The 14,653-nt window shown below is 41.1% G+C and overlaps 1 protein-coding gene across 1 annotated transcript in view; it reads right to left on the bottom strand.

The window, feature by feature from the left end:
• Positions 1-2,606: 2,606 nt before the first annotated feature.
• lhx4 (LIM homeobox 4) overlaps positions 2,607-14,653 on the bottom strand; it is a 79,950-nt gene continuing 67,903 nt past the window's right edge. Inside the window, exons 4-6 of the mRNA XM_063064876.1 lie at positions 9,229-9,386; positions 7,672-7,843; positions 2,607-2,992 (exon numbers count right to left, since the gene is read on the bottom strand). Of these exons, the coding sequence (XP_062920946.1) occupies positions 2,607-2,992; positions 7,672-7,843; positions 9,229-9,386 (716 nt within the window). The remainder of the gene's footprint in view (positions 2,993-7,671; positions 7,844-9,228; positions 9,387-14,653) is intronic.

Raw genomic sequence — 14,653 nt, 5'->3', positions numbered from 1 at the left:
GCCCTGGGTGCTCCAGTATCTCCTTCATTCCAAGGACATGCAGTTTGGTAGGTTAATTAGCCATTGTAATCAGCTCTAGTGTGTACGTAAATGGTAGAATCTGGGGGTGGAGGGTGAGTTGCTGGGATTGTGGGAAGAATAAAATATGCTTAGTATAGGATTAGATTAATAGATCACTGTGTGTGGGTGTAAGGTAGTGGATTGACGACCGTCTCCAAGTTGCATTACTCCATTGTAACATGAGAAAGCAGATTGGCTGCCAATTGGCTTTAGATTTTATCTTTGTGATTCATCCTCAAATCAGTATTAGCAAAAACCTGTGAATCACCGAAACAAACCACATGTTCAAAAGCATCCTGGACGAGCAGCGTCTTCCTGCAGTCAGCTCTGTGTCATTTGTGCCTTTTGTGCTGGACAAAAATCAAATTTTTGACAAATTTCAATCTTAATTGCAGATGTTAATTCAGCTTCAGAAAAGCGAGCAGAGCATAAAAATTCCCTTCACTCATATTAAATCAAGGTAGAATGGGCCAGAATAACATTGTTTATTGCCATCATTTTAAGTTCCAATAAAACACTTCAAGAGGCCAAACCATTTGTCATAGTGCACCATCATGTAGAATTTCAGAGGACCAGATTGCTGTGTTAGGCTGGGGATCAAATATCTCATCATTTGTGTAGAATTTATAATGGGCTCCTGTGCACCAAATTACTACCTCTTGCCTCAGTACAACGCTTTCAAATGCAAAATCACTAAAATGTTCATCAATTGCCAGTCTTTTTCTGCTGAATACAGGATTAATTTCACATGTTGCTAACACAACTGAGAAATTACTTTGCAATATGTTTTGCTTAAACTGCTTTATGCTTCCAGTGAATTGTTGGATTATTGATTAAAAGGGATGTGGGTAGGATTTCCAAACTGGATTAAAAAAAATAATGGAACGCAGTGCAATTCCTGAAATAAGACATAGCTTTACAAAGCAAACTGGTTCATACCCGTCAGGATTTAACCAAAGTAAATGGGCAACTGACCTTTCACATTCATTCCACATCTTCTATACTTGTGAGGTTGCGTGTACCTTCATTACGAGTCGTATCAAAGCCAGTAGAAGATTGTCTTGGTATCACAATACATTTTTATATATCAGGGAAAAATTAAAAAACTGTTTCACAAAAAAAATAGACTTAGAAAGAAGTTCTGGAGTGCATTTGCCATCCTTTTCCCTAAAATAGCACATACGCAAAGGGAAAATTCTTCCAACAGCCCCACCTAGAATCAAGTTGCGTAAAATACAGTGTTTAATAAAGCTCTCGTTGTACCTGGAAAAAAATATATATGTATGCCACAGGACAAAAATGTGTGGCAAACTTGAACAGGGCTGACTCTTTCCACAAGTTTCAGACTTGACTGGCAAGGCTGAAGGGTATTGTATGGATTTAAGTAGGTGATTTTTCTGGAGCTGAGAGGCAACATGGAGACAGTTACTCAGTAGCAGGTTAAGAACTCAGTCTCCAGCCTGCTGTTTTATTTGAGGCTTATTTCTACAGTTGCTAATTATATGGGACTTGTTCAATTACCAGGACACCTATGCACAGTCATTTGAATTTGCCTGTGTTCACAATTAGAAGTTTACAAATCTCGAAATGTTCGTGGGAGAGTTCTAGATTCTGCTAGATGCTGAACATAGTATGTTTCAGCTATGACTCACAGGCTTAAATGTGCATCACTGGCTCTGTGTTTCTCTCACAGTTTCAACCTGGAGTAGAACCCATATCTAGTTAGCCTAATGTATTGGGCATGTGGAACCAAAGTTGACTCACTGGGCTGAATTGACCAGCTGCTGTTCCTACAACAATTGAAAGAGATCCTAAGGAGGTGTGAACTTGGCAAGAGTGGGAAGGTTAGAGTTCTTCTTACCTCCTTGTCAAGCCCTGCCCCTGCCACCCTTCTCCCCTCCACCCTCCACCCCAACCACAGTCGCAACGCCATCTGCATCTGGGCCACACACATTCAATGTCAATCCAATAACATTGGGATAGGAAAGAGAGGTTAGCCTCTGTATCACCACTTATGTCTTCAGTAACATAAATACCATGTTGAAGTCAGATATGTGTGGCAGAGCTTTTGTGTCTACTGCTTATTTTACAGTGGCGTTTATGGCCAACTCTACAGTTTGTCCCTTTGCTTGTAGGTTTGTAGATTTGAAGTTTAGCTATAGTGAAATGCACCCTCCAGTAAGCCCATCTCAAGTTTCATTGTCCCCTTTATGACTAGACCATTGCACAAGTGCCTCCTCCCTCACACACCTGCATGCTTCTATCACTTTGACATTTCAGCCAATGACACATCACCAAGTGGTCCTGTTGTCAATCGCAAGCACTGGCGTAGCAGGAAGGCCCATCAAGAAGGGTGCTTGTCTCAGACCCAATGGTTTTGGTCCATGAAACTCTGTGCTAAATTTGAGTTGAATTCACTGCCACAGGGTGAGGAAACCAAAGCTGTAAACACATACATCGCTTGCCTGCAGAAGTCCTGCAGTGTTTGAGGCTGCTCGCCCTCTTTCGGACATCTCCATTGCATCTCAGGCTAACCTCACGGCGCATTAAAACCGGTCCATGTCATCAAGCCAGGAGGCAGGACTTGTTGGAAAGTCTGGGTAACCAGCACTGCTACCTGTGGAGATATCAGACGTGGGACCTCCTGTCATCATTCTCAGGGCGTGGCCCATTCCCTGTCCTCCTTGTGCTATAAGTCCCAAGTTATTGTCAATATAACCGAGGTTGTTCATAAGTGGGGTGTGTGCGGGGGCAGAGGCTATGGACGATGGAGACTGGGGTATTCCATAGGGGCTGCTTGCTCTCAGGTCATGGTACTGCTGTCCTGTGACATCCACGGTGAAGGCCCCATTCAGTAACTGCCGGCCAGTCACGTCACTCACACCGCTATATATCCCATTGGCATGTCCTAGCTCAGAGAGTATCTGATCATCTGGAACAATGACAAGCAGAAAAATTAGAGTTGTTGTCAACAACATACCTGGGAAAAATAGTCTACCATGGAAGGCAATCAAATAATCTCTTTAATTTGTATCCCAGGGAATACAACCCGAATCTGCATAATCTTGCTTTTTTAAGATAACTCTTGCAATTAAGGTTTTATATTAAGGTATAATCACATCATATTTCTCTTAGGCCAATATGACTAAACTCTGCTGTCTAATATTGCTCGATGTAAACAGACTCGGATTCTTATTAGATTCAGATAAGTTTATTCTCATATACATCAGGGTGAAATAAAATTCCTTGCTTGCATGAAGCTTACAGAGTAAACAGTATACAGTACTGTGCAAAAATCTTAGGCACCCCCTAGTTATATATATGTACCTAAGACTTGTGCACAGTATTGTATTTAGTATAAAAAGGTGAAGGGGTGTAGCAAGAGCTGACAGATGATAGATGAATCCAGCTGAGTGATCTCCTCTCTCCCTCATCTGCTATCACTCCCTGGACCCAGCTATCACCTGTCAGCTCTTGCTCCAGCCCTTCCCTCTACCTTTTCCTCCCCTCTATCTATCCTCTCCTGCTTGACTGGGCTCAACAAAATGTCAACTCTCATTTCCCTCCACCGATGCTTCCTGATGAGTTCCTCTGGTGCCTTGGTGTCATGCGTATTTGTTCCTACAGATTTGTTTTCTGTCTGTTAACAAACTAACATTCCACATGAGTATAATACCCGGCAGAAAAAGCGCTCTAATTCTGTTTAGCAGTATCTCCTGTGGCACCTTACTAACAACACTACATTAAAGTGACTTGCATGATCAAATCTGCTAATTCAATTTCTGAATGGACATTGAAACTATGAACGCTACACTACTTCTTTATTTTTACTTTTGCACTGTTTATTTAGCTTAACTATTATATATATATATATACTTACAGTAATTTGTAGCTTTTTCCCTATTATGTATTACATTGTACTGCTGCTACAAAGACAACAAATGTCATGTGATTCTGATCATTACAAGTTCAAAGTATACCGATAAATTTGCAAAAACATTTCATAAATCCCAGATGACTCTGCCTAATCCTCTTATTATTTTCTGTGCCCTGGGACTGCGACCATAATTGTGGATTCCAGGAGGTTCCATAGTACTAATATCAAGCCAGTGGGTGGTGGGGTGGAGATACGTCTCTACCAAGGAGGTGTAAGGCGCTCTGCAGTCTCTCTGCTAGACTGCAGGTCACCCTTGGGCAAGGTATGTCACCAGCTTATCCTCTTGATCAGGGCCACATGAAAATATGGCAGCATGGTCTATAAACAGCTGGTGCATATCACAAGTCTTGGTAATGCAACCTCTGGTGGCAGGCAGACAACCTTTGAAGAGTATTAACAATGGCTGGAGTCAACCATCTTGTAAAGACACTACCCAGAAGAAGGCATTGACAAACCATTTCTGTAGAAAAATTTGCCAAGAGCAATCATGGTCATAAAACCATGATCATCTACATCATATGACATGGCACATGATGATGATGATGATGGTCTATGGTTCTATTTATTCTCTCTTAAACAATGGTGTTCTACTTCTGTCCCTGTCCTGGTACTTAACCAGTTTCTTAGCTAGGTCAATTCTGGATGTTTCTGTTAGAATAAAAGGCAAGACTAACAGGTTTAGGGAACCCTGGTTATCGTGGGATTTTGAGGCCCTGGTAAAGAAAAATTGGTTGGTATACATCAGGTATAGGGAGCTAGGATCAAATGAGGCACTTGAGGAGTAAGAAAAGTGCAAGAGAACACTTGAAGAGAGAAATCAAGAGTGCTAAAAGAGGTCATGTGGTTGCTCTGGCAGACAAGGTGAAAGAGATCCCAAGGGCTTTTATAACTATATTAAGAGCAAAAGGTTAGCAAGGAACAACATTGGTCCTTTTGAAGATTAGAGAGGATATTTGTGCATGGAGCTGAAAGACATAGGGGAGATTGTAAATTATTTTTTTCACATCTGCACTTACTTGGGAGATAACATGGACAGTGTAGAATTGAGGAAAAAAAGAGTAGTGAGGTCATGGATCATATCCAGTTGATGGAAGAGGAGACTGTCTTAAGGCAAATTAGAGTCGATAAATACCTAGGGCCTGACAAGGTGTTCTATCGGACATTGTGGGAAGCCAGTACAGAAATTGTAGGGGTCCTGGCAGAGATACTGAAAATGTCCTTAGCCATTGGTGAGGTGCTGGAGGACAGGAGTTTAAGAAAGGCTCTAAAAATAAGTCAGGACATTATAGTCCTGTGATCCTACATCAGTTGTGATACTGTATTATTGGAAGCTATTCTAATGGACAGGATACATAAATATTTGGATAGACAGGGCTTGATTAGGGATAGTCAACATAGTTTTGTACATGGAGGATCATGTCTAAAGAGATTTTTGGGGAGATTACTAAAGTTTATGAAGGCAGTGGACCTTGTCTACATGGACTATAGCAAGGCATTGACAAAGTCCCGCATGGGAGGCTGGCCTAAAAGGATATATCTCTTGGTAATTAGGATGAAGTAGCCATTTAGACCCAATATTGGCTTAGTGGGAGAAGCCAGAATTTGGTAGCAAATGGTTGTCTCTCTGAATGGAGGCCTGTGGCTCTTGGTGTGGTGCAGGGATCGGTGCTGAGTCCATCGTTGTCTATCATCTGTTAATGATTATATGGTAAACTGGATCAGCAAATTTGTGGATGACACCAAGATTGGGAGTATAGGGGTCAGCAAGGAAGCTTGCAGTGTGATCTTGACCAGCTGGGGAAAAGGGCTGAAATATGGCAGATGGAATTCAACACAGACAGTACAAGGTTTGCACTTTGGGAGGACAAGTGAGGCTAAGACTTAGTGAACTGTAGGACACTGAGGTGTGCAGAGAGATCTAGGAATAGAGATCAACAATTCCTTGAAATTAGCACCACAGGTAGATAGGGTCATAAGGAGAGCTTTTGGCACACTGACTTTTATAACTCAGGTCACCAAGTGCAGGAGTTGGGATGTTATGTTGAAGATGTACATGATGTTCATGAGGCTGAATTTACATTATTATGTGCAGCTATGGTCACCTACCTTCAAGAAAGATTTGAAAAAAAAGGAAAAAGTGCAGAGAAAATTCATAAGGATGGTGCCAGAACTTGAGGACCTGAGTTATAGGGAAAGATTTGAATTGGTTACGACCTTATTCCTTGGAGCACAGGAGATGAGGGGAGATATTATACTTTATACTTTACACTTTATTGTCACCAAACAATTGATACTAGAGTGTACAATCATCACAGCGATATTTGATTCTGCGCTTCGCACTCCCTGGAGTACAAATCGATGGTAAATATTAAAAACTTAAATTATAAATGATAAATAGAAAATAGAAAAGGGAAAGTAAGGTATGCAAAAAAACCGAGAGGCAGGTGCGGATATTTGGAGGGTACGGCCCAGATCCCAGTCAGGATCTGTTCAGCAGTCTTATCACAGTTGGAAAGAAGCTGTTCCCAAATCTGGCCATACGAGTCTTCAAGCTCCTGAGCCTTCTCCCGGAGGAAAGAGGGACGAAAAGTGTGTTGGCTGGATGGGTCGTGTCCTTGATTATCCTGGCAGCACTGCTCCGACAGCGTGCAGTGCAAAGTGAGTCCAAGGACGGAAGATTGATTTTGTGTGATGTGCTGCACTGTGTTCACAATCTTCTGCAGCTTCTTCCGGTCTTGGACAGGACAACTTCCATACCAGGTTGTGATGCACCCTAAAGATGCATACCAAAATTTTGAGGGCTGTAGATAGGGTGAATCCACACAGGCTTTTTCCCATTGGAGCGTGGTGCTCACGTGGAATGAGTTGCCAGCAGATGTGATAGATGTGGGTTCATTTGAAACAGATTGGATAGATACATGGGTGAGAAGGGTTGGAGAGATATGGTATTTATGTGGTAGATGGGACTAGGCAGACAATCAGGTTGGCATGGGCTAGACAGGCCAAATGGCCTGTTTCTGTGCTGAATTACTTTATGTCTCTCATTTTTTGGTCAATTTGTACTATATATTAAAGTGATGTAAATTAGTAGGAGAAAATATGCCTTTGTAAATCTGTGCTTCCAGTTTGCAGTGCAGACCGGTTTGTCAGATGTTTTTCATTGAGAATTGATGAGATGCTAACGCATATTCACTATAGATAATACACTAAAGACTGGAATGAATAAATGAGTTCTGGATACAGTGATCAAATAATCTAGTTCTTCATGCTAGGGGTGAGTTCCTTGAAACTCATTGCAGCCACTGCTCTCTGGCTAAAGGGAGCTCAAGCCATCACACAAATTGGAGGCAGTAGAAAGACTTTGGGTATCAAGAAGATAAACCAGTAGAGCCTGAAATTTTCCCTGGGCTGTGTGACACGGCTTCTATAGATTCTTACAGCCACCCAATGAACATCTGAGGATTTCTCAATGTAGTGGCAGGGATCTCATTGCAACAATTCTTCTATTGTTTGAAAAAGCCTTAATGCCATGATTAGTAAAAGCTGCAAAGAATAGCTCTGATGTCCAACTGAATACCTGAATAACTAACACTCTTTCTTGAAGGCTCATGTGCTAATTTCCTCAAGTGGTTACCAAGCTATTAAACTATGTTGACCATGTTTAGCTTACTCACCTCTGAAACTCAGCTCACTGTCACTGAGGCCTGCATCCTCCACTGAGCTCTCTTTCCCACTCTTTGTTCCACCACGGCTTCTTTTCACGTTCTTGTAGTACTGTCCCCATCGGTGTCTGCCAGCATCCTTCTTCAAGCGCTTCTCCTTAGCTCTTCTGTTCTGGAACCAAACCTGAAAGAAATTTGCAATTTCCATCTATAAATATTTGCTCAGTATCACCTGGCAAATGCTGGTGTTATGCTAGATAAGGTAATGTGGTCTATGTATGTCAAATCTTCATAGACTTTGCTATGAAAATTATTGAATACATTTATGATCAGTCAAATATCAGATAGACCACATTAGGGATCATGAATGCATTCAAACTGAATGATCAGTCAAACATAAAATGTACCTTATTAATATTCATGGCATTTCCTATTTTCAGCCCACACTCAAAACCATAGATGATAATGAGGACTTATTTGATTGGGAAATAAAATAAAAGTCTCAACCTATCATCCATCATTCTCTGAATTTCTTTATTACTGAAAAATCTTATTCCGAAGTGTGACAATGGGTTTCAGACATTGTGTTAACTGATACTGGTTAACCCGCTGAATGTTTATAATATTTACAGTTTTTATTGCAGATTTCCAGCATCTGCAGTTTAGGGTACAATGCAGTTCTTGTTTGGGGCCTAAAGTTTGATTGCGAATTCAGACATCAGATATTCAGTCCACATTGTAGTAATTTGCTGATTGAAAACACTTCACTACTTCCCAGCTGGCCATTAGATGGTTCTCCTCAAGTAAGCTGTAGAACCCAGGTTTTCATGTTTTTCTTACCTTGTACCCTCCTGTCCTTCAACATGTTAGGAGTGATCTGTAAGAGCCAGGCATTGCTGCTTTGGGGTAGAACTGTGCAGGTCATCTCCCCTTCCAGGACTTCATGGACTAAGCACTGGTTCTTCAGCAAGACAGCACATAGTCTTCAAGCTCCTAATTTGCTCTCCTTTCCTTTTGCATTAGCACAGGGCTACAACCTTGAACCCTTCTTCCTGGTATAGTGGGTGTGCATAATAAACACTATTGACCTTAGATGATATGGTCAGCTTTTATGAGACTGGATGCAATAGGTTCGCAGATATTTTCAATGACTTTTTTCCATAATTGCAAATTTGATTTATTTTACATAGTTGAAAAAAATCCAAAAATAGCAACTTTTTTCAGTGGACTGTATCATTATCCTATTCTGCCATGAAGCTTCCAAGCGACCTGCATCTTTATCCCATTCTGCCTTGAAGTTCCCACATTTTATGGGAGTGAAAGGATTTACTAATTTATCACACGACATTGTTTAGTCTCATTGCTGCCTTGATGATGTCGCCATATGACCTCACCATTTGCCAACATTGTGAGGTCATTGACCATTTCTTCTGCAAACAAGCAGCTGTAAACTGCTTTGACCACTAGTGAGGAAATGGTGTGAATACTAATGTGCTCTGCATAAGTGATGGTGGTGATCAAGCAAAACCAAGCAAGATGCATGCCCAGAAAAGTGGCTTCTCCACTTACCTGCACAACCCTCATGTCAAGCCCCGTCTCTGAAGAAAGCTGTTCCCGCACATGGCGAGCTGGCTTTGGAGAGGTTTTGTATGCATTTTTCAGTGTTTCCAATTGCTTAGCTGTAATTGTAGTCCGCGGTCTCTTTGCTCCAGCCTCTGCATCAGCATCTGTGTAAGACAACAGTTTTGGAGTAGATATTAAAATTACAAGCTCTAACGTGTGATAAAGTCAGTGCAAACAAAGTACATGTTTTATATTATAATGTATGTATAAGGACGTGCAAAGTCAAAGTATAAGTTGTCTCAACCAGTTTCTTGGAAAAGTAACAATTCAGTCCATGGGGCGAGGGGGATTTACCTCAGATGGTCCCGGAAAACTAGTATGGGGTTTACAAATGATATGGTCCTAGTGTTCAGGGTCCAATCATCAGCAAATACGGAATTCGAGGCCTAATCAATGATTGTCATGATCCTGGGATCGCAGGCCAGGGGTCGAGGGTCAATCAGAAGTTCGGAAATTGAGGTTCATTGGCCTGAGCCGAGTCTGTGAATCTCTGTGAGTCCACCGGGTAAGGTGAAGCCCAATGTCCACAGGCCCAACTCTGAGTCCCCTAGAGGCCTGTCCTGGAATTACAGGGCTGTGTAAGTGCATGGGTGAGAGGGAGGAAAAGGGCTTGGCTTGCTGTTGTTGTTCAGTTGCTCCTTATATTGTGTGTTGTTTTTCTGAGCATTGTGGGCATGTTATGTTGATGCCGTAATATGTGGCGTCACGCACACTCTCAGGTGTGTTGGTTGTTAAGGCAAACAATGCATTTCACTGTATGTTTCAATGCACACATAACAAATAAACTTGAATTTTGAATCTTGACAATTCATTTAGAATTTACATCCATTATAGGCAGCACATCAGCTTTGTGGTTTTCAGAATCAGAATCGGGTTTAGTATCACTGGCATACGTCGTGAAATGTGTTGCTTTCTCATTTAAATTATATCCACATCTAATCAGTGCCCCCATTTCTTCGCTGACTGGATGCATTGCCAGAGACTATAGTCATGCAACTAGCTATAGCAAGTTGTATATACATACTTAATCAACACACAAAGACATGCAAGAACTCAGAAGGTCAGGCAGCATCTATAAAGGTAAATGGATAGTCGATGTTTTGGTCTGACACTCTTCATCTGAACTTCTACAGTCCAGATGAAGGTTCCCGACCTGAAATATCGACTGCCTATTTCTACCTCCATAGATGCTGTCTGATCTGCTGAGTTTTGTGCCTTTCTCCAGATTCCAGCATCTGCACTCTCTAATGTCTGCAATGCTTAGGCTAACTTGCACAAACATAATGCTGAGATGCCAGTGGCTGGCAGTCATGCAGCAAGCGAAACTGTCTGAGGAAACACTAAAGAATGGCATATATCGAGGCAGGGAAGGCTGCTATATTTTTCAGATATGGTTCACAATATTCAAAGCAGGAGAAGAAAGGAGAGGTACTTTATACAAACCAGGAGGTCCTCCAGACACAGCCTCATGACGACCTAACAGCAATAGACAGTGCCAAGTATCAAGTCCCTTGGAACGGATCCACTCATGTGGTCAATGTTAGAGGTCTCATATTTAGATGTCATGTAACACCTACTGACACACTCCAACTTAACACGCCCCTTGCCACTCATTTAACACTTAGAACTTCTGACTTTCAAATATCCTGTTCCACATTGTCATAGACCTACACAGCTGCAAACTTCAAACACATGCTTAAACAGCCTGAAGAAACTGGAAGAGTATGATGTTTGCTGGACATATCAGTTTTCTGGCTGTGTGTTATTGCCATCAAACTTTTATGGCAAAGATATGTGGCAAGTGCTCCAGTGTTACAGGTCAGAGTTAAACCTGGGTCTCACAACTCATTCACAACAGAGGCTGAAGATACAGAGGTTGATTCAAAACAAGTATAATTGCAAAGAGAACATGACAGTGCCTCTGCTTTCTTAGGAGTCTGTAGAGATTTGGCATGACGTCAAAAATTTCGACAAACTTCATTAGATGTGTAGTGGAAAGTGTAGTGACTGAATGTATCACAGCCTGGTATGGAAAAACCAATGCCCTTCAATGGAAAATCCTATAAAAGGTAATGGATTCAGTCTAGTATATCACGAGCAAAACCCTCCCAACCACTGAGCCCACCTACATGAAACACTGTCGTAGGAAAGCAGCATCCATCAACACCGATTCTCACCACCCAGGCCATGCCCTTTTCTCGCTGCTACCATCAGACAGAAGGTACAAGAGCTTTAGGACTTGCCCCACCAGCTAACTACCCCTCAACCATCAGGCTCTTGAACAAAAGGGGAGAGCTATGCTCACTTACCAATCCATTGTTATGTTCCACAATCAACGATCTCATTTTAAGGACATTTTATCTTGTTATTTCATGGTTTTGTTATTATTACTATTTATGTATATTTGCCTTTGCAGAGTTTATCGTCTTCTGCACTCTGGATGATCTTTCATTGATCCTGTTATAGTTACTATTCTATAGAATTGATGAGTATGCCCACAAGAAAATGAATATCAGGGCTGTATGTGGTGACATGTCTGTACTCTGATAATAAAATTTATTCTACTTTTTATCTTTCCTTTTACTGTATCCATTTATTCTTTCTCTGTCTGGTACTCACCTTTCTAAGCAACTGATACACTGTTGTTGTATTGTCCGTGAGGTGCTGCCTGCTCTCCACTATACAACTGAGAGCAACAAAGGCAATTCCTTGGAGCTAAGTATTTAAGGTACCCCTTTATTCTTAAGATCTAGCCAATTCCCGACTCATAATCCCCTCAAAAGTTGGGTTCTGTGGGTTAGATTTTCTTTCCAAAAACACACATTTGATTTTATGTATTAAAGTGATGATGATTAGACGATTCTGAGGTAGGACTGGAATAATGTGCTCTATCACAATCTGTTGCACTTCTGTCAACACTGGTCATAGGATAGATTTAATGACCACATTCTGTTTTGAACAAATAAGTTAATGCAGAGGTGAAAATACCTTAGCAAAGCAAAATAAAAATTACTTGATATATAAGCTGCTTTACTGAATTTTTAAAAGAATATACAATTGTGCTCATGAACACTTACTTCACATCTACAATTCTATACTTTAGACTGTATTGACGAGAGATAATGAAAATTTATCATATTTCTGCCCAGATTAAAGACTTGGTGCTATAAATGGTCAAATCCAAATTAAAGTTAAAAATTGGAGATTTCCTTTAGGAATTAATGTATTTGGATGGAGTGTGGAACCTCAGGATAGACTGGTGGCTTTGGATCTATGGATGTTAAGACTTTCTACCTCAGGGGATTTCATAGCTCCAGATGTTGTGGACTAACTGATAGACAGTAAGTGTTATCATTTAATATCATATATAAAAATGCATTTCCTTTGTATAATGGAACTTCAAGGAAGGCAGTAGTCGGTGTAGATGAATTTTGATTCTATTATCTTACAATTCATGTTTCTTGATGGCTTACTAAGCCTTCAATTTAAGCAAATGATATTATTTCAGGACAAGGAAAACATTCAAGAGTCTAATGTGGAACTCATGGTGGGGCAATTGCTGCTGAAAATGGTCTGGTTATTTGCAGGCACCTGATTTTATACTTCAGACATGTCTGCATTCAATCTGTCAGTAGCCTGAAAGAATTGTAAATGGACTAGCCTGTAAGTAAAGGCATTTGACAGCCCAATGCTAAGTCTGAATTATTTCTATAACTTCCATATGCTTTTCATCTGCTAACACTTGTTAACCAATACAGATAGTTCGGTCCTGTGCTTCATTTGCATATGAAAGGAAATTGAGTCATTCACTGATCAATAAAGTATCCCTAAATTGATCAGTGAAGTTTAACTATTAGTGGATCAATCAAATGTTTTCAGAGCTAGTGTTGAATTCCTAATAAAATTTGGCACTGTGCTATGGAGTGGTTAGATTTTATTCTCTCTCTCTCTCTCTCTCTTTCCTGCCCCTTTGTAAATTGACAAAAACGTAATTCCAAGACTTCAGTTCCAATGCAACTAATGCCCAGTTGGTGTTATACTCTGGTAGGACGTCCGGCGCTGCCCTCATAGGTTCAAATATTCAGTGCCGCTCTCTTGCATGAGTGAAGGAGTTAATTCATTACAAGGCTGACAGAAAGGATTGCTGGGTAACCATAAATTGTGGCATCCTTGCCATCTGATTGATTGGCTCAGGTGATGTAATGCACATTTGTATTTGGTGTTGTGATATTACTCAGTGCACAACACCTGCTCCGGGGACCTATTAATAACTATCTGCACAACAGGTTATTAGTAATTGTCATTAATCTCATTAATATTAGTCGATCAGTGGACTACAGGTCAGCGAAAGACATTAGATGTGAACATTTCAGTAACAAGGCTGTGACTGGAGAAGCATGATGTATAAAAATGACCAGAACAATCAACCCATCTGCATCTCATTCTTGTCATGCTGACAGAATTTCACTTAGCTTTTGTAGTTCCTTTGCTTCCCTTCTTTAAAGCCTGACAACAGGGTGATCTGTGTGCAGACCTCTCCTCTGCCCACAGTCACCTCCACTATGCAAACAGCCAGCAGCTTCTGGATGGAGCCCTGTTCAATTAAAGGAGCAGCACAGTTGCCACTGCAAATTTCCAAATTGGCTCCTGCACTGTATGAAAAGGCAGCATAGAGGTTCTGTCTGTAGAACTGATGTTTCCAGCAAACCAAGTTCAATTCTGACCTTTGGGAGGTGAGACTAGAACTAGGGGACATTGCCTCAAGATTCAGGGGAAGAGATTTAGGACAGAGATGAGGAGAAACTATTTTTCCCAGAGAGTGGTGAATCTGTGGAATTCTCTGCCCAGGGAAGCAGTTGAGGCTTCTTCGCTAAATATATTTAAGATACAGTTAGATAGGTTTTTACATAGTAAGAGAATTAAGGGTTATGGGGAAAAGGCAGGTAGATGGAGCTGAGTTTACAGACAGATCAGCCATGATCTTATTGAATGGTGGGGCGGGCTCGATGGGCCGGGTGGTCTACTCCTGCTCCTATTTCTTATGTTCTTATGTTTACGTTCTCTGGTGCTATCTGTGTGGAGTTTGCACGTTTTCCCATGTGTGCTTCCTCTGGGAGCTATAGTTTCCTCTGACATCCCAAAAGCAGGTTAATTGGCACTGTAAACTTCTTCTTGGGAGATTTAATCTTGTGAGATTGGATATGAATGTGGGGAGGCTAAATTCAGCTCGGATAGGATTAGTTTAAATGCAAGGTTAATGGTCACATGGACTTGATGGGTTGAAGAGCCTGTAGCTGTGCTACATCTGTCTATGTCTTGAAAAGAAAGAATATGCAATTGAACCCCTGAGCTGGTCTCCGTGTTCAGTTAG

The sequence above is a fragment of the Mobula hypostoma genome, chromosome 12, assembly GCF_963921235.1.
Source record: "Mobula hypostoma chromosome 12, sMobHyp1.1, whole genome shotgun sequence".
In the NCBI taxonomy this organism is placed as follows: Eukaryota; Metazoa; Chordata; class Chondrichthyes; order Myliobatiformes; family Myliobatidae; genus Mobula; species Mobula hypostoma.
Note: the sequence above shows the minus strand (reverse complement) of the source record. Positions and strands in the feature narration are given on the sequence as shown.